Source organism: Serpula lacrymans (assembly GCF_000218685.1).
Source record: "Serpula lacrymans var. lacrymans S7.9 unplaced genomic scaffold SERLAscaffold_15, whole genome shotgun sequence".
NCBI classification, from domain to species: Eukaryota; Fungi; Basidiomycota; class Agaricomycetes; order Boletales; family Serpulaceae; genus Serpula; species Serpula lacrymans.
In genome coordinates this window covers 836781-856035 of record NW_006763304.1, presented here as the reverse complement: position 1 = coordinate 856035, position 19255 = coordinate 836781, and the positions used below count along the sequence as shown (strand labels likewise).

General features: G+C 45.7%; 5 protein-coding genes across 5 annotated transcripts; 4 read left to right on the top strand and 1 right to left on the bottom strand.

Moving 5' to 3' along the window:
- Nucleotides 1-353: 353 nt before the first annotated feature.
- SERLADRAFT_442816 (uncharacterized protein) lies at nucleotides 354-1689 on the top strand (the record flags this gene model as incomplete). The annotated part of the gene is made up of 2 exons (XM_007323387.1): nucleotides 354-449; nucleotides 511-1689. The coding sequence occupies 2 exons, from the start codon at nucleotides 354-356 to the stop codon at nucleotides 1687-1689; spliced, it is 1275 nt and encodes a 424-aa protein (XP_007323449.1).
- A 1560-nt stretch (nucleotides 1690-3249) lies between these two features.
- On the top strand, nucleotides 3250-3933 carry SERLADRAFT_453323 (uncharacterized protein; the record flags this gene model as incomplete). The annotated part of the gene is made up of 4 exons (XM_007323386.1): nucleotides 3250-3452; nucleotides 3512-3637; nucleotides 3696-3827; nucleotides 3895-3933. The coding sequence occupies 3 exons, from the start codon at nucleotides 3440-3442 to the stop codon at nucleotides 3812-3814; spliced, it is 258 nt and encodes an 85-aa protein (XP_007323448.1).
- Nucleotides 3934-5878: 1945 nt separating this feature from the next.
- Nucleotides 5879-8570, top strand: SERLADRAFT_453322 (uncharacterized protein; the record flags this gene model as incomplete). The annotated part of the gene is made up of 12 exons (XM_007323385.1): nucleotides 5879-6086; nucleotides 6152-6190; nucleotides 6331-6347; nucleotides 6407-6534; nucleotides 6589-6916; nucleotides 6970-7035; nucleotides 7086-7428; nucleotides 7485-7621; nucleotides 7688-7810; nucleotides 7866-7957; nucleotides 8018-8169; nucleotides 8236-8570. 12 exons carry the CDS (start codon nucleotides 5879-5881, stop codon nucleotides 8394-8396), a joined length of 1794 nt encoding a protein of 597 aa, XP_007323447.1.
- Nucleotides 8571-8657: 87 nt separating this feature from the next.
- SERLADRAFT_401469 (uncharacterized protein) lies at nucleotides 8658-9864 on the top strand (the record flags this gene model as incomplete). Its single annotated transcript, XM_007323384.1, has 2 exons — nucleotides 8658-8973; nucleotides 9026-9864. The coding sequence occupies 2 exons, from the start codon at nucleotides 8739-8741 to the stop codon at nucleotides 9664-9666; spliced, it is 876 nt and encodes a 291-aa protein (XP_007323446.1).
- A 174-nt stretch (nucleotides 9865-10038) lies between these two features.
- SERLADRAFT_442812 (uncharacterized protein) lies at nucleotides 10039-18111 on the bottom strand (the record flags this gene model as incomplete). The annotated part of the gene is made up of 36 exons (XM_007323383.1): nucleotides 10039-10297; nucleotides 10355-11104; nucleotides 11154-11259; nucleotides 11324-11337; nucleotides 11399-11471; nucleotides 11534-11787; nucleotides 11842-12231; nucleotides 12288-12949; nucleotides 13006-13360; nucleotides 13415-13968; nucleotides 14026-14109; nucleotides 14166-14315; nucleotides 14370-14406; nucleotides 14454-14523; nucleotides 14577-14608; nucleotides 14665-14921; nucleotides 14977-15029; nucleotides 15106-15168; nucleotides 15219-15262; nucleotides 15318-15380; nucleotides 15433-15703; nucleotides 15769-15949; nucleotides 16012-16235; nucleotides 16287-16348; nucleotides 16398-16463; nucleotides 16518-16536; nucleotides 16602-16626; nucleotides 16676-16703; nucleotides 16759-16775; nucleotides 16832-16964; nucleotides 17017-17119; nucleotides 17170-17182; nucleotides 17236-17271; nucleotides 17319-17427; nucleotides 17484-17800; nucleotides 17857-18111. The coding sequence occupies 36 exons, from the start codon at nucleotides 18109-18111 to the stop codon at nucleotides 10039-10041; spliced, it is 6129 nt and encodes a 2042-aa protein (XP_007323445.1).
- Nucleotides 18112-19255: the final 1144 nt, after the last annotated feature.

Sequence of the window (19255 nt, the reverse complement as noted above, 5' to 3'; positions counted from 1 at the left end):
GTCCACACGATAAACGAGTCTTTTATCCATGGTGTTAATGTACATTTTTACAGAATGAGTGCCGTCTCAGTACTTACCTTAAGCATCCTGCGCTGATCAGCATTCCAAAAAAAGTCACTTCCCTTGAAGCATGCGTGACATCATTGCAATCTTCTACCCATGACGACATCCGTGCTCGTCACCCAACATACATATTGGCAGGCTCGTTAGCCTCCGAAAGCGTATAAGTAGCGCGCCCTCGCGGACTGCATTTCCTCGTTTCCAATCCCTCTCTATATTCACAACATCCTAGCCATTCACCCTGTCTTTCACAGCTTCTTCAACATCCCACAGGATAAACGACTTCAAACACAATGGTTCAACTCAGCCTTCGTTTCACACTGCTCCTTGCACTCTCCCTCATCGCCGTAGCGTCCCCGACACCTATCGCCGCCCCTGCCAACAATACTGTCAGTTTTTCTACAAGGGAGTATGACCATTTACATACTGATAAAGATTCCCAATCACTAGAGCCCGGGTCCTGCTTCTGTTCTGCCCAATATAGCGAGAGATAACCTCGTTGCTTCAGCTCGCAGTGATGACAAGACATATCACTCCCGCTCCACGTTCGACGATGGCCAATACCACCCTGACCCCAAGTTTGATGATGGTCAATATCACCCCGACTCCAAGTTTGACGATGGTCAGTACCACCCCGACCAAAAATTCGATGATGGAAAATACGAGGGAAAGCGATCCCTGAAACTTCGGTATGATGACGGCGACGACCAAAACAACGACGATCAAGACGGTCACGACGACGGTCAACAGCATTCAGTCATTTCGTTCGATGATGGACAGGACCAACGCCCCAATGTCGATGATAATGGCCGGTACCACAGAGAAGGAAAGTACAATGAACAGTATCACCACCCTAATTCTGGTATGAGGCATTCGCGTCGGAACAGTAACGAAATGTACCACCCGAGCCCCAAAGCCGATAACGGCCAGTATCATCCCGATCCAAAGTTCGACGATGGGCAGTACCACCCTGGCCAGAAACATGCCCAACCGCACAGTCCCGCTCGTAGGTACGATGACGGACAATATCATCCCGATCCCAAGTTGGACAATGGACAATACCATCCTGATCCAAAGTTCGACGATGGGCAGTACCACCCTGGCCAGAAACATGCCCAACCGCACAGTCCCGCTCGTAGGTACGATGACGGACAATATCATCCCGATCCCAAGTTGGACAATGGACAATACCATCCTGATTCAAAGTTCGACGATGGGCAGTACCACCCTGGCCAGAAACATGCTCAACCGCACAGTCCCGCCCGTAGGTACGATGACGGACAATATCATCCCGATCCCAAGTTGGACAATGGACAATACCATCCTGATTCAAAGTTCGACGATGGGCAGTACCACCCTGGCCAGAAACATGCTCAACAGCACAGTCCCGCCCGTAGGTACGATGACGGACAATATCATCCCGATCCCAAGTTGGACAATGGACAATACCACCCTAATCCCAAATCTGACGATGGGCAGTACCACCCAGCAGGGAAAGAGGAGCACGGACCTGTCAAAACTAATACTCCTGCTCCTGCGGCTACACCCAACCGTTCTCCCGCACCTTCGAAGAACAACTCGAATGAAAAAACCTTGCTTAAGGAAGGCAGTGCAGATGTATTGATGTAGGTGATGAGGTGATTCATATTCAGTAGATACCAAGAGCCGTTGTGTATTGTACATTATCCGAACTCCATACGATCAGAATGGACGAAAAGTACAGGTTGAATTCAAGTTATGGTGGCAATCGAGAACCATAAGTAGTACTGCTGGCATCGACTCGGAGATTCAAGTTGTGGATCGGAGTGACAACTTCGACTGCCTTGGCAATGTTGTGAGGTCGCCAGCAGAGTCAGCGGCCAGTCAGTGATCCTAGGAATGCTTTGTACATCCGCCCTATTCGATTACAGGTCTGACGCTAAACCGATGTATAAGTGCATGAACATTAATATCATAACCCGCACTTGGTAAGTAACCTGTGGCGAGTCTCCTTTTTGCATGTTGCCTGGATCGCTGAGACTCTTATTCCTGGACCAAATGTTTGTTCATAGTGCTGCTCTCGTGCTATTCACTTGCAGCACTGCTATCGCGCAACTTACGTGACTGAATTGTCAGCACAACAGAGACTAGAAATGTGCGGACGTCGCGTCTGTGTTACTCAGTTCCTCCCAAGACAACAGAAGTGGGTTCACAGCAAGCATAGCATATTTCCCGGGTAACTTGTCCTTCCGCTATGTCTAGCGCTTACTATTCCTGAGGTGAACCTGTGGCAAAAAATTTCCCGTCTCCCATCTCACTCTGCTGTACCAACTATCGCAGTAATTTCGATCTTGAAACACTATTTGCTGCGAAAGAGCTGCTCTGCCGATCAACGAAAAAAGGAGCGTGATTTTGTTCTGGTCCGCCGGACACATTTCTGGAGTTTGGCTGTCCTGCTTTGTGCGGTCCTGATGATGTGCTATGCAACTAGTGAGTGGTTCACATACATCTATCATTCCCATTGGACATATCAACATTTTGATTCGTATTGCTTTGTACTTCTAATACGATGGTCAGGTCTATGCAAATTTTGCGTGTATCTGATACAGCTGTTGTTCGCCACTGCCACTCCGCACATCAAGTTGACGTCAATGGCTGAAATGTCGCAGCAGAGGTGACATAGCTCCTCCGTGCCAACGGGGTTCGGTGAATCAAAGCAAATGGTCCGTCTTGTGCGCTTTCTTGTTCACCATTCTACAAGACGACTCTCATTGGTCAGGACCTCAATGTTACTGCTAGTGGCAACAGTCATCGGCATTACGCTGGGAGGATTTGTTCACTGGATACGGGAAGAAGATTAATTTAGCGACACCTACTATCACACCATTCAGGAAACATCCCGTCATTAGTACAAGTGCAGTGGTGATGCACCATGGGCTAACTATTCGTACCGGCTTGGGTACGTTACAGGGAGGGCCCAATCCCAATTGTCCCTCGAGTGTGTCTCGTGTTGGAGGCTAATGATATTTTTATTTGGTAAGTTTCATCGTCTTCGCTGTCATATCAGCTGAATAATGCTTTACTGGTGTTGGTACTGCGCAGCCCTTTTACGGTGATGATTTAAAACAAATATCACTGTGTGGGCTAAGGAGTTGTGTGCTGCAAAGTTTGTCAACCAGTTTGTGCAGGTTGACCTACTTGGACCGTTCGCACTTTCAGTGCAGATGCATTTAGGTAAATTCAATTCGTTGGGACTGTGTTCCACACATATCCTGTATGTCTCTCAGCATGTATAAGAGGTCGTAGAAGGTAAGCTACTCCTCAGACAATTTCCAGACTCTTCAACCAGCCTTCTTTTCCTTTACAGTCTTCGCATTAAGCTCATCTCTCAATCTCTAATATGTCGCAAGCTCGTACGTTTTCTAGCTCAACGCATATATCTGCACTGAAGCCAAGTGACCACCATTCGCAGATTATAGAATGACCCTAAACAACTTGCTCCAGCAAATCTACGGACCCCAGGCCACGGCAGTGTTGACTTGGGAATGTGACCCTAGAGGCCCCAGTCATAACGAAGTATGGACCTGCGTCGCGAAGAGTATGTTCGCATTAGAGTTTCACGGCCTGTAGCACCCATCTGATATATCTTTTAATAGTCAAAGGAATCGAGTATGGCCGTGGGGAAGGACGTAGCAAAGATGCCGGTAAGGAATTGGCAGCCAAAATAGCCTTAGTGAACTTGCAAGATGCTCTTGCTAGGGGGAGGCTTAACTGATCTCAAGCTTTTCGTATGTCCCTAAAGTCCCAGTGCTGTTCAACTGGATTTAGTACTGATGCTCACATTCTCTTTGGCAGATCCCCATACTGCATCCCCAACACTTAGTAAACCGTCTCATCTTTAATGAAAGAATTTACTGTAGCCAAATCTCTCCTCTCTCTCTCAATATACTAGTACTGTATCTGATTTATATACTGTTTTGTAATTTTCAAGTTGTTTGAACTCGCCGAGCGCATTCGTGTTATATCGGTCACCTGGTGAGAATGTACGCAACATACGGTGACAGGAAAAAAAATATGCCCGCGGCGCTGCGCACTGAGCGCGTTCAGTCCACCGCTTCTGTACACGTTAAACAAGAACTCCTGTACGAATGCACTATGTTTACTTCACTATGATTTCTTTCCTTCAGCAGATATTGGTTAACGGTACGATAAGTTGTGACGTCAGTTCAGAGTACAAGTTTTTCTTCTGACCCTTTCTCTCACAATGAGCTGTTGCGCTCAATAACTGTAGGTTTAGAACCTGACGTGATCGCTTTCAGCTAGTTCTCAACATCGTTAAGGAATTATCAGGACCTCAGGCGGAAAGTAATATATCTCCCGCGAAGAGCTGCTTGGTCAAGTAGAATCATTGGCTGTTGTCTGTAGGATTTTCCTCCAGAAGCAAAACGTTGAAGTGGAAGACGCTAGTGACCCCAAATATTCCAACCTGAACGAAGGGGTCCGCATGTACCAAAAATTTCTGCTGCCCTTGCAAGGGGAAACTGCCCGTCGCTTCTACGGATATTTCAAGGATAGTATGGAATATAGTTTGATGCAACTCTGCTGTTCTTACTTCAAAGCATTCATTGGGAAATTTAGATTTACCGACCATGGTCGATTTTCGGTGAGCTCCAGTAGTATCTCGCTAGCCACAGCGTTTCAGGTACCTAGAGCCACTTAGCCTAGGTTGCCCTCACCGTAGGATTGTGGAATCGTCGTAAGTTGATAGGAGTCTTTGGCCATGTTACTGTATCTAACTCATGTTCTCATCGATACTCAGCACCACCTCTTTGGTATTCAATTTGATAAAACGTGCTTCCAGACCACAAGCGTCAGTGGCTTTTACACCAATGGAAGTTTTCTCGATCAATTTTGCAGAGGAAGCCATACAGGTGTATCGTAAAAATCTCTGCCTGGAAACGCCCAAGTTGAGAACTTGGACGATTGAGCATCTTTGTGGGTGACAGTTGTTGAAAACATATTTAAAATTATTACGCTGACTATGCAGTTATAATGATTTTGAGGAGTTATTCTTTCGTTCGCTCAGTAGCCAATGTCAGTCCCCGACTGGTGTGTGTGCAAGTCGCGGACCTCGGGCCACCATGCGTATCTTATGATCTCTCTTCATTACGGCTTTCGCGTGATTTAGGTTTTTCAAACACTACGGTCTAGGGACATCGCAGACTTAAAACTTGATAGGTGCTGTGAAAAAGATAAGGTCCTTATCATAGGAGCCAAGCATCGAAGCCAAGACCAGGCACGAAAGGTACAACATAACCTGAAGATATAAACTCTGATCGGAGTATAAAGACGAGGCATTTTACACTGTCGGCAATGCGGCACAGACGACAAAGCCTGCGCGTGGTTCGGAGTCCGCCAGAGAGTCTGCGAACTTATTGGTGTCGTCTGTATCCCAACGATTAAGCTTATCACTAATCGGCACGATAGGAGTGGTTTACTCTGGCACTCACCTTAAGCTTTGACTATGGCGTGGTGGTCAAGCACTAAGGTCAATAAGCATTTCCGTGTGATTGATCATGATGGAGTATGATGGCTTCTGTAGCGATGGCGTTTCGCGTCATATGGCACTCATAACCGAAAATGAGCGGTACTGAAGAAGGAAAGCACATGTGGACACTCAAATGAGGCGAATGGCTATCCCCTTCCCGGCGTTCAAAATGGCTGGATCTTGCTTCTTTCTCCATACTAAATAAGAAGGCACACCCCATCTGACCTTGTACGCCTTCTCCCCCCTTTCAACTGCACTCTCTGGCATCCGGAGCGCACCTGCAAGTTGTCAATGGCCGGCCTACTACACGATCGTGATGCTATTGCTGGATTGGGTGAAGCTGTCCAACACGATACAAAGCTTGAAAAGGCAAATTCTGACATCGTTTCGGTATCTGGGGAAGAACTCGATGGTATACACGATGGCCTTGAATTCCCCACAGACGAGGAGAAGGTCACTCTCAGACGTGTCACTGACTCGCTTCCATGGAATGCTTATCGTACGAGTTCCCTCACATCTAAATGATGAGCAGCACTCACCATGTCTTTTATTTATTTATTATAGTTATCGCTGTTGTCGAGCTTGCAGAACGCTTTTCAGTACGTTGATTTTTCGATTTCACTCGTTCTTATGATGGTGACATCTGACATTTGGTTTCTTTTTAGTTTTATGGTCAGTATCAGAGTTTGGTATATGAGAATTCAACGAGATCTGGCGGGCTTACTCTCTTCATATACCCTCAGGCAGTAGTGTCGTCTTCGTAAGATCATCTCTTTAATTGTACAACACAGAAGCTCACAAACACATCGTTTTCCACAGACAAATTATATTCAGCAGCCCCTTCCTCCAGGCTCGCACACTGGCGCGAGTGGAACGTACGGACAGTCAGGTGCACTGGATAGAGGTCAGCAAACAGCGACTGGTCTGAACACGTTCTATCAATTCTGGTTCGTGATTATTGTCTCATCGAACGATGTAATGTCTGACCCGTGTTGTCTTAGGTGCTACTGTACTCCCCTTCTTGGTGCATATATTGCGGACACATACTGGGGTCGGTATAAAACAATTAGTGTTTCCGTTGGTGTCGCTATGTTGGGACACATTTTGATGATCATCTCTGCGGTACCCGGCGTCATCGAAAAGCAGGGCGCAATAGGAGTGTTTGTTCTGTCTATGATCGTGACTGGGCTTGGAACTGGGGGTTTCAAGTCAAACATCTCTCCATTAGTGGCCGAGCAATACCCACGAACAAAACTATTCATTGCAACCACTAAAAGTGGTGAGCGTGTAATCGTAGATCCGGCTATGACAACTGCCAAGATCTATATGGTAAAGGTTAACGCGCGCTCGAAAACATCGTTGCTAACTTACCGTTTATGAAGTACTTCTATTTTTTCATCAATATTGGTGCATTGATCGGTCAAATCTCCATGGTTTACGCAGAAAAAGTAAGTTTCGATGTGATGCCTGTTTAGTTTTTACTCACAGTGCGGCGAAGTACGTGGGCTTTTGGCTTGCATACACACTACCCACCATTATATTCTTCCTCTGCCCAATTATTCTCTGGTATGGGAGGAGTCGCTACATATGCTCACCTCCCACAGGCTCTGTACTTGCCACTGCAGTACGTATTTGGCGTCTTGCAGCTCGTGGGCGATGGAGTTGGAACCCAGTGAAGTTGATCAAGCAATTTAAGGCCGACGATTTCTGGGATACCGCTAAACCTAGCCGGCTTGCCGCAGAAGATAAGCCTGCATGGATGACCTTTGATGACCAGTGGGTGGACGAAGTGAGGAGAGGATTTAAGGCTTGTGCGGTGTTCCTGTGGTTCCCTATCTACTGTGAGCATGCCGTTGCTGTCGAAGAGCAAGCTAAATATCAATGTCCCAACTTCCAGGGCTCACGTATAACCAACTGAACAGTAACTTGACGTCGCAGGCTGCGACCATGGCTACGCACGGATTACCCAATGACGTCTTGTCCAACCTTGATCCTTTTGCCCTCCTCATATTTATCCCTATTAGTGATCTCTTGGTTGGGCTTTCTTCTATAATGTCGTGACTGCCGTTCATGCTAAATATCGGGTTTCTTAAATCTCAGATTTATCCTGCCTTACGCCGCGCTGGGATCAAGTTCACCGCTCTAAAAAAGATTACGGCAGGATTCTTTGCTGGTTCCCTGTCTATGATCTGGGCGGCAGTGGTTCAGCATTACATCTACAAGGTGCGATAATGAAATCATATCAGTGAAATTCAGTTACGAACTACGATCATGATAGACAAACCCATGTGGATACCACGCAGCAACGTGCACCGACGCTGCTGGAAATGCCCTTACCTCCCCTCTCAATGTGTGGATCCAGACCGGAGCGTGAGTTGATTCTGGATGAGACTCGTTTACGGAAAAAAATGTTGATTTTCCTCTCGCTAGTTACGTTTTAATAGCCTTCAGCGAGATCATGGCCTCCATTACTGGCCTTGAATACGCATTTACGAAGGCGCCTAAGAACATGCGGTCTCTCGTTATGTCCGTTTTCTTGTTCATGAGCGCGATTGCTTCTGCTCTTGGCGAGGCTTTTGTCTGTACGTCCCCGCCATTTCATTTCCGTGCTATTTGTGGAGCTTATTGACGTTTACTTTGTTTTCCAGCGTTATCGACCGATCCTTTGCTCGTATGGAACTATGGTGTGATGGGAGTCCTGGCGTTTTTCGGTGGTATTTTCTGCTGGCTTTCGGTGCGGAAGCTCGACGCGCACGAAGACGAACTCAACGAATTGGGTGAAGGCCACTTTGACTCGGAGAAACATTGAAGAGATATGGGTCGCTGACTCGGTAGCAAACTGTGTCACGGTTCGCACAGTCATATCGCTATCGTGTAATTAGTTGTTCTGACAAATTTTATGAAATATAATGTCACCTACTTCATGTATAATTTCAATGATATTGTATGAGTGTGATGGCAAGATATATTTAACATTATTCTGCGATGATGATAGGACGATTGTCAGTTATCTGTGATGTGCTAACAGCAGTGGTATTAGTAAAGTAGCTCAGGAGGCAGTGAAATACCCACGGTTAGAATGACTTGAAACCCACCATGATTGGGCTACAGTAATTGAGTATCGTCAATCTACAACTACACTTTTGGTACCATGGCACCTTTAGACCCCGCCAGCATCGCTCAGCTATCACTTTATGGATCTCGCTTTGACGTGCAGCTAGGGCAAACTGAACACCGAGTAAACCTTGTAACGGCTTGGAAAGTACAAGAAGGCGATCATGTACTGGAGATCGGTTGTGGACAGGGTGACTGCACCGCTGTCCTTGCTACAGCTGTCGGGGAAACAGGAAAAGTGACGGCCATTGATCCTGCACCCTCTGAATATGGTGAGTTTACTTTATAAACCATGCTTGGGTCAATTCGTGAGCTTGAAGACAGGCAGTCCTTGGACTATCGGCCAAGCTCAGTCGCACCTAAAGGCCTCGCCCATTGGAAACCGCATGACCTTCCTCCGCTCGAATACTGAGAGTATCCTCGCTTCCGACGATACAATATACGACATCGCTATTTTGGCGCATTGCACTTGGTATTTTGCTGCACCGTCCGTTCTTCTCGCGACTTTACGATCTCTATCTACTCGAGCGAAACGGATCTGTATCGCAGAGTGGGCTCTCTCAGCTTCAAACGTCGCTGCTTGGCCCCATGTTTTAGCAGCTCTTACGCAAGCCTCCCTAGAATGTCGGAATCCCAATTCGAAATCTAATATAAGGACTGTTTTGAGTCCTGTGAAGATAAAGGCGATGGCTTTGGAGGCTGGGCTCGGCCTAGAATCTGAGATCGCCATCCAATCCCCCATTGGGATGCTCGATGGTCATTGGGAAGTCGCAGAAGTCTTGGGAGATGATTTTGGTAAGAAAATCAGCAACGTGATAGAAAACGACAGAGAAAGAGGTGTCGTGGAAGCTCTGAGAGACGCAGTGAAGGTAAGCAAAGAAAGCCTATCGCCTGGAACGAAGATGAGGGCGATGGATGTCTGGTGTGGGAGTTTCACTGGGTTCACCAGTGAGTACGCTGTGTAGTCGTCTAGGGTAATCTGAAACCAGGTGTGCATAATGGCTATTACAATTCATAACATTGCAGCTACCAAACACACTTGAATACTTCTTTCGTTATCGATTACATTTCATACTTTCCCTCTTCATACGAACGTCTTATGCAACTTTCATTTGCACTTATCCTATGATTATCAAGGGCAAAATATAAGTGTACTGCTGTTAGCATGAAATTCCTCATATATGCAGGCCAACTTGAAGTTCACACTTTTAACCTAGTGCGACAGTCCTCCTTTCGAATTTACAACGTGATGAATCGTTTAATCATTTCATGGCAGTGACCACAATAACAGCATATTCGCGTACGTAAAATTTACTTATACATTTCTGAAGGTACAACTAATACATGTCGTCTTCAATGTCGTCGACCTCTAACAGTGGCTTAGGCTTCTTTACTTTCACAAGCTTCTTCACAATGCCCGTCCAGCCTAAATTCAAGTCTTCCTGCAGCTCCATCCTTTTTTCCTGTGGTAACTGTTGAACGAGCAACTCCACCTCTGATACACTGGATTCCAACTCCTGCAAGTCTCGTCGACGATGTAACTCTGATTTAGGTTCGAGGGTCTTCTGCAATCGTTTCGAATTTTTGAGCAACGAACTGAAGGTTGGTCAAGTAAGTGGCAATGATTCAAGTCAAATTTCATATTACACGTACGTCATTTTTGTGAGACGCTCGCTAACTTCTTCCAATTCTTGATGTTCAACCCGAGTGAGCCTTTTCTTTACGTTATCCTTCGCTGTCTTCGCGTACGAGACTACCCTTTCTAGGCATACCATGATATGAGGAAGAGGCCCTAAGAAAAGGAGTCGGTAGTAGCCATTGGGCCACTCGATAGTGCAAGAGGCATCCTGATACGTGGTGAAGACCTGTGCTCTGTGAGAAGCAAGGCCATGTTTTGGTGCTTTGCGGCGCCTGCGTAGGAGTTGCTTGTACAATATCATGAAGGTAGTCGCTGCTTTGATATGTTCCTCTGAGAATGCAGCATCAGTATTACTGTTCTTGTATGTCTGATATCCCATGATTTCCTGGCCCTCGGGATTTTGTCCCACCACATCCAAATCAGTTTCTTCGACGTCATGCTTGTCCTCTTCCTCAACGGGATTGTCCTCAGCGAATGGAGCAAGCGCAGCTTTGGCCGGACTGGAGATGGTTTGCTGCGGTGTGAAGGCCGCTGCAGTAGCTTTCAACGTCGACGATTTTGATGTTAATGTCTCAGGGCTAGTGAGTAGGGAAACGATATCATCAGACCGCTTGAATGCCACCAAACGGACCCCAGAGACGGTGTAATTGGGCAATGGCACCCGACTGAGATCATGGAGCTGTACCATTTCGTCTAGGTTTGAATCTCTAGCGGATTGTCTTACGTGACGTGCGAGATCCTCCCATCCTCGGGCAGAAATGTACCTGTAAGCAAGTAAATGTGTATGTTCCGATTTTAATGGAGAGTACATACCGATAACAGATCGTAGGGAGAAATCGCCCATCCTTCCGTAAAGTGGTGATTGCTGTGAAGATTTGCTTTCTGAGCCTTTCATCTCTATCACGAATGTTGTATCCAACTAAAAATGAAAGAAGAAAAGTCAGCTCTTCATAGATCTTTGTAATCTGTGGGCAGGGACCTACGAAGGCACATGCATCTACAGCTAGATTTTCTTCATGCGTAAGTACTCGAACATAGAAAAAGTAGATGAGACATACATTCGAGCTATAAAAGCGTTACGTATCGGATCACTATGTTTCCAGATACTTTGACCCTCATAAACGAGATGGTCTGGGAAGAGAGATCGGGGTTCAATCTAATCACTAATGGTAATAGTAATGGACGAAACTTACCCGAGTCGATAGTAGTAAACACCCGCCCTAATAGTTCACCCAGGCATCTGCAAAATAACTCCATAAGGTGTGTGTCTCGAGGTGTTCTGTCAAAGCGTTTTAAGGCACGGATCAAATAGCTACGAGGAAGGGTGATGCCATGGAGTGACGACCATTTCCTGTGTAGGAAGTGCACAACAATCGATGCACACAGATGATCAGTATAATCGCATAATATATCTAGACTGAAACACAAAGTGTTGTCCAGTACATGGCTTGCAAAGATAATAGTCAATATATATTATCACCAATGAATGAAAAAAGCCGACTTTAGAAATAATATCCCAAGCGTTAACGAATACTGCTTTTTGTCCTCCAGGAACTCGATGAGGTCATTTATAACGTAAAAAGCGCTTTTGTTTCGCAATAGTTCTGGTGGGAGTCGCCCATTTGGTGCTGCGAATGGAGCCTGACGGACGTAACTATAAGCGGCATCCGAGTCAAAGTCGAGGCTCAGACCGGCCAGTATGGATGCCATAGACAGAAAAGTGGGCTTGTTTTCCCGGGGGTCAAGGGTATAGAGCAAGTCTCGAAGCCAATCTATGACCACTTGGCATCCTTGTTGGGCATCAGGAATGCGAGTCAAGTCGAGGTTGGAGATATGTCCTAACATGTGGTAAGGAGGATTGAGAGCTTCGTACAAGCGAGTGATCCACGCACTTTAGGGCCGTCAACTCAGCATCTGTTATCACACTAGAAGAATGAAGAAGCTTACATCCGTAACCTTCGGGTTTCATCTCCTCGCATTACAAAATGTAACGATTGGACAATAAGTACTTGCTGCAAGTGTAGCTGTACTCGCATGTGATATGCTTCGTTCGTGAGAGCAGGACTATCAAGGTGGTCGCGATCACATTGTTGATTATTGCAGTACTTGAAGGCGGCAAATGAGAGGCAAGGAAACAAAGCTTTGGCCTTTTCGCAAATACCATTTTCTGCGAGCACCCGTGTTCGAAGACGATCTGACAGGGCATTTCTGTATATGACGAGGAAGTCCCACCGAGACATAATCAAGTCGCCATCATCGGATCGGATTATAGGTGAATTCCTGCGCATACAGTGATCATGGAGGAATGTTTCCTTCTTTACCAAAACCTGGCCTTCTGCCAAGACGTGGAAGTCCAAAAGTTTCTGAATGCGTGCGTTGCTATATGGATCCGGATGACGCGCAGCTTCGCCAAGGACTTTCGTATAAATATGGAACAACCCAAGACTGGACGACACTTCTGAGCCTTTTGCTACCTGGATTTTTGGTATGGACACGAATGCATTATCTAGACAGAGCAATGCAGCGGCATTCCGATCGCCATGGAACATTAGACCAAGCTTCAGTAATTGGGCTGTATTCCCATCTGAAATCGCTTTGAACATCAGCACCTATATTTTCAACGATAGTCAGTGTACAAAGGCATAGCGATTAAATGCATGTTTACTTCGCTATCTTCCGCCATTTCTGCGGCTTCCGCACGCGAGTCGCTAACCCGATGTAACAACTCTTGAAGAGCATGTAAATGACTATTATCAGCAGACTTTGATCTTCCAAATGATAACTGCTGCCATAAACAGTCCACTAAACACTTCTTGGCTCGATCTTCTGAGTCTATGTTCTCCCGATCAGCTATGAAAAGTCTGATCGCTTCCAGTTGTCGGCCCTCGGCAAGATGAAGTTCAGCAGCCTCGGCTAATCTACCCATTTTCTCTAGTAGTGTCGCTCGGGCCACATCCAAATCGTAGTCTTCCAAGAATTCTAATCCCTCCTCGTAGGAGCTGAAGAGTTTGATAGCGTCGCTGAACAAGTAACAATAAGCATAATACAAATCCCTTAATCAAACAAAGACTGACTCGAGTTTACTCTCCTTCACAAAATACAGGCGTGATACTTGGATGATTTTGTCAACAACAGCTTCGTTCATTTGTGACCGATGGGCATCAATGACCTGAACTGCATCATGAAACTTGCCAGCCTTCCTGTAATGCTGAGCAGCAAGTGTGAACTCCGATGCATCTACAAAAGCTTTCGCAGCTCTTGTGTCATCTCCACAGTGCACAAAGCAGTCGGCAGCTGCCTTAAAGTATGCCCTCTTCTCTTTGGGTGCTTTAGAAGACTGGGTACATAGGAGAAATGCCTCAGCCGCAACCAAGAACGATTCTGAGCGCCTTAGGCTAATTAGTGGATGGCCACGAGCCAGCTCACGGAGATGATACGCATGTGTAACAGATGCTTCACGTTCGAGGCCAGCTCGCGTAAAGCAATGCATGGCTTGATAGTAACGCTTGTGCTGGAAAAGACTTCTGCCAGAGATTCTCCATTCTTCTGGAGTAGATGATACAGCCAGCTGTGGCACATCTGCGCCCGGCGTGCAAATTTGTACGAGGTCCAAAGAAGTCCAGAAAATCTAGGAATATTCCGTCACATGTGACGTAGGGGACAGCATCATTATTATTGGTCTTACCTTCATAGGTTCTGCTTTCTTTGAGTAATCCACAATCCATAGGTTCTTTCGCGCGCGTGTGATTGCAACATACAAAAACTTGAGCTGATGAGAGAAGTATAAAGGCCTGATTCAAAAGAAGACAAACTGGGCTAGCTTACTTCGCTACAGACTCCCGCGTGACGAGTCTCGTCAAAACGATGTGCTGATAATGATGATTTTTGCAGATCCCTATCCTCGAGTGCATTGAGTACTATTCGGAAGTGCGACACATCCACGGTGGAGTCTTCAAAGAAGTTGTAGAGCAGAACCTGAAAAGGTATGACAGTCAGCTACAACACTCATCACAAGACGTATGCACCAACATCATCAAACTCCAAGCCCTTGCTTTCATACAATGTCCTACATCATTTGTTAGAATAACGCAGCCTTAGTATATATAGACTCACATGATTAAACCCACATCTCCAACTTCCTTGCGTAACTTCTCTTTCGCAACCTCATTGCGAACAAGAATGCCTAACACGACGTTAGCAAGGTAAAGGGAACATACTAACCAGGTCACGACTAACATTGTTGTGCACCGAATTCAATCCTGGTACCACTGAAACCCATAAGAGGTGATGAACTAGAAAGTAGCAGGATCTGCGCAATGCTCACCGGTCCCCAAACAGGAACGATTCATAACGGACTGTATTCTCGTCCCATCCAGCGAAGAGAACGGGCTTTGCTCCGTCTATAATGCCTTTCTCATCAGCAAGTTTATCGATCGAGTAAGGGAAGAATTCTGTGATAAGGCGTATAACTGATTGAGCACATCCTACAATGCCCCCATGTGAACGATAGTTGACAGCAAGTTGAAAAGAGCGAGGTGGAAGCTGAGGACGGATATGCTTGTTCTTCTGTTCGAATTCACGCTGTAGTTATGGTGAAGGTCAAGACTACCAAAACGACGATATCGTAACAGCTAACCTCGATCCTATACAAGAACGCCTTCAATGCATCAAATTTAAAAGAACTTCCAACTGATATTGTCTAAATATAGTGATCGAGAAAGTGTAACACATGAGTATTGGTGCGACATGATGAGTGATAGAGAACATGCCTGCGCCGTATCTCCTGCCCAAAACATGCCGTCCGGGTTTTTGCACAATGCCCGCAATACTGTATTCATAGGTGAGCTGGCTCACCAAAAAATCTATTGGGGGGCATACATGGTATGTCAATCAGTAAGTTGTCCTGTACTTCGTCGACATACCTGTTTTAAGTTATAAAATAAGCTTCTCAAGGCATCTAGTCAAACAACCACTCACAAAAAGTCAATTCGCTCTCCAGGCACTCCTTCTCGTGAGATAAAGTCCAGTATTGCTTGGGACCTTATTGGTCGAAATCAGTGACACAATTGAGCAAAGGATAAGGGAAAATCACTTGTCAGCCATGTCTTGATCTCCTCGCCCTTTCTTCCGTTTCATGTACTGTTCAAACAATTTGTATATGACATCTCTGTGCATAGAAAAAGTCGATTGAGATCGGTGACTGAGTTTAACGTAAGTTTTCTGGTCGAGAAAGCGTTCCGTAGTAGACAGCGCTTCTTCTGAACCCTTGATGACACCTAATTCGTGGTCAAATATTGAAGATGATGGTACGACATTTAGACACTTATTCGTACCCATGAATTCGCTAAACACTAAAGCCGGATCTGTGAAAACATCAAGATGCTTCTGCTGAGAACAATTAGAGGGGGGTGGGGGAAATAACCCGTACCTAGTCCCTTTATCAAAGACTGTGGAAAGTGACACCAGTATGCATCGAAGAAAGTATCGTACGAAATCGTAGAACGGTCATCATTATCCTGGGATGGTGAAGAACAAGCCTCTATCAGGCCAGGGGAATCGCTAGTATGCTTGTACGAGAGTCTTGCATCCGCTTCCAGGAGCATGCAAAGCTAGAAAAGGTGCAAGGTCATATTCCATATACTAGAGCCCGTGTGATTGCAAGAAAACCCACTCGGTCGAAAGTAATGAACAGCGGGAAGTGCTCATCTTGAAGTTGACTAAAATGCCGCGGTAGGTCAGATCGCCAATCCGACTCATCGTCCACATCTATCATTAGCTCGCTGGCTTGCTGGGCTCCAACTTTCTTCTTTACAATTTCCATTAGCTCCTTTGCTGATGTTCCCTGCAACGCTAAAGATTGCATAAGCTTTGTAAAATACTCTTCAACGCGACCCGCTAGAACGCGTGAGCGCGTCACAAACAATTGTCTGGGCTTTATCATTGAACCAGAATGAAGTTGCCAGGACCGCTCAATACCAAGCATCTTAAACAACATCGTGGTTGTTTTCCTGTACCTCAGTGTCATTATATGACAGAACACGTGAAAAATCATCGTACCCGGTTCCGCTTCGTCCTAGAACAAAACATGACGACGTGTGTTCTATGATTTCTTTCTCTTTCGGCCTGCAAATACGGTAGGCTCATCAGGAAGAAACTATTAGTGTGGTGATGACTTACGATACGGAAAAAACGTGAGCTACATCATGATCAGCAAAGATACCTAAAATTCACACTCGTAAAAAGGAAAGCTAAAGGAAATACGAAATGACAGACTGATCAAAAGGGCCTATCGAAGTATGAGATCGGGGATATAGTCAACCATTGAAATTACGCACCTGTGATAAAGTAACGAATTTCTCTAGGCTAATAGAACACACTTTGTCATTAATTGGTAGTAGAAGATACGCGACAAACGCACACTAAAAGGGAATGAAGCTAACGGGACAATTATATTAGTTAGTAATTCATAGCGACACACTGAGTACAATCACCTCCTCTAAGTACTCGCTCGGGATAGGAATAGCGAGACCAGACACAACTTCTTCAACTGCCTCCTGGGGAGGGAACGATGCAGGCATGATCACATTATCACCAACTTGACGAGGACGGTTACGGAAAGTACAGCTAAGAACGGAGAATGAGTACGACAATACAACAGGTAACATTGTAATGGTACCGATGTTTATATTCTTTGCCTCGCTTCATTAGCTGATGCGACATAGAGTCCCATAGACGATTATCCAGTTGTGCGTGGGTGTATATGCCAAAGATCCGGATCACTATGAATCGAGGTAACGCAAGTGAGATAACCAGATAGATACGTTCATACCTTGCCTCTCGACCTGTGTTGAATCGTGAGATTCCGCATTGGATGTGACATCTAGGAAAGACTTACATCGCTATCATACTCTGGGACACAATCAATTTGATACTAGAGAGACATTCATTAAGGCACGTAGAAGTATGTATAATACGCACCACAAGACGTGAATCACGAGTCATTTTCGCTTCGAAAATCGGTATGCCATTGTCAGAACCTGCTAGCCTCTTTTGATTATCCTCCGAAAAGTGGCCATTGGAGAGCTCTCTGTGCATACATCTTGTCAATGATAGCATGATTCTATGCACAGGCATAAAACGAACTTTATTTTTTTCACAATGATATTGAATGATTTTTTATCTTTTCGGCATGTTTCTCGTAGATTCCGGTCAGCACGAGTGGAAATCAGCACGTGCCATTCCCCAAAGCCCGCCGCGCTATCGAAGTACAATGCAGCCTTCATTGGCTGAACAATGGGATACGCGGAAGGTTGTTCCTCGCTCTGTTGAAGAGCATCGTTTACAGCAAGTGTCTTTCCTTTGAAATTCTCGGAGGGCAGTGTGGTACGCGACCTCAAAGGAGCATAAATCTTGTGAAGAGTATCACATATCTGAGGACGTCGAAGGATATCGAGATAATACTGTGGAATACTAGGAGATCAACCAGCGGGTCTCGAACATTAACTAAAGGAAAAACCTGTAAGACCCCCTGTTGGTCCAGAAGGAGCGTAGAAACCATATTATTGGCTTCTTCGCGAGTGTCTGGCACTTCGAGGTCTAAGTTCTGAAAGACAGTCACATCAATTGGGGGCTTGCGCGCGCCACGTTTATTATTTTTCAAGTGGCGTTGAGATTTCTGTTTCAAGTTGAACTTGACAAGACCGACATTTTCAAACTCGTCATCTTGTCGTTCGGATGCCACGTTATCTCCTGTAAATGTCAGAAGCGGCATTATGTCAAGCACTGGGTGAGTCAATTGCACAGATTGACGGCAGTCAACGAGATTGGACGGAGCGTCCGAGGGATAATCCAAGAATAGCAATGAAAGAGATAACTGTGAAATTAGCTTTGCTTGAAGAGAATCCACAAAGCCTTTGGCAGTGGACGGAAAATGGTCGTTCATCCACTGATATAGGAGTTTATAGCCATCATCGCTCAGAGCTATAAAACAGAAAACAATTTTCAATAGATATACACGATAAGGACTTGCTTGCTTGCCTGAAACAACTAGTTCGAACAGATGAGCCTCAGAGAGTAACTTATCGGTTAAGTCTCTGGCACTATGGTAGTGCAGAAGACCCTCGAAAGTCTCTACAGAATGTTTGAGAGCATCGTCTGAGATCAAGAGTTTTCGATCAAAAAGACTCATATTCAAGCCCCATCGGCTTGAAGGATGGATAGAGGCCATAGTATCGATGAGTACGAAGTCAAGTGCCGCAGTCAAATTGTGGGTCCCTTGTGGGTAAATATGAAGTTCTGTTGCAACGAGGTTTCAACGAGGATATGAGCGTCAATCTTCACCATTAAAAAGTTTATTTTATAGCTCCTCCGAGTCCTAGGCAGACGCGAAAGAAAGAAAGAAAGAAGACAATGAAGTGATTCTTGTATTCGCTGATACAGTGCCACTTTCCAGGGGCTGGCGTCGGTTCGTGGATCATTCGACGAATTGATTGGATGCACTGAACCTCTTGTTACTACGGGCACAGCTTGAAAGGGATCTTCAAGTTGTCCTTACTCCTGCCACTGACTGCAACTTTGAGGCTCGAAGGGTACTACCGCACAGAAGAATGTATCAAGTTAGAACGAATAGAGATAAGCAGTTGTTCTCAGAACTGCAAAGCAGCGTGACTCGAGATCGCCCCTTTGAAATAGAAAATCTGAAGCTTTGAGTGGACTTCACAGGTATTTGCGACTGGGCCACAACTTGAAGACGGCGACGTTAAGCGTATCAGCCTTAGCGGTTTTCGACTCCGACACGACAGCAGGAACCTTTCGCCTTCAGCGACGCCATCTATGTTTGCGACCATTCGTACTTATTCACGCAATGCGTAACATCGCTGGCTTTTTGAAGGTCTGATAGCGACCTGCGGCGAAGC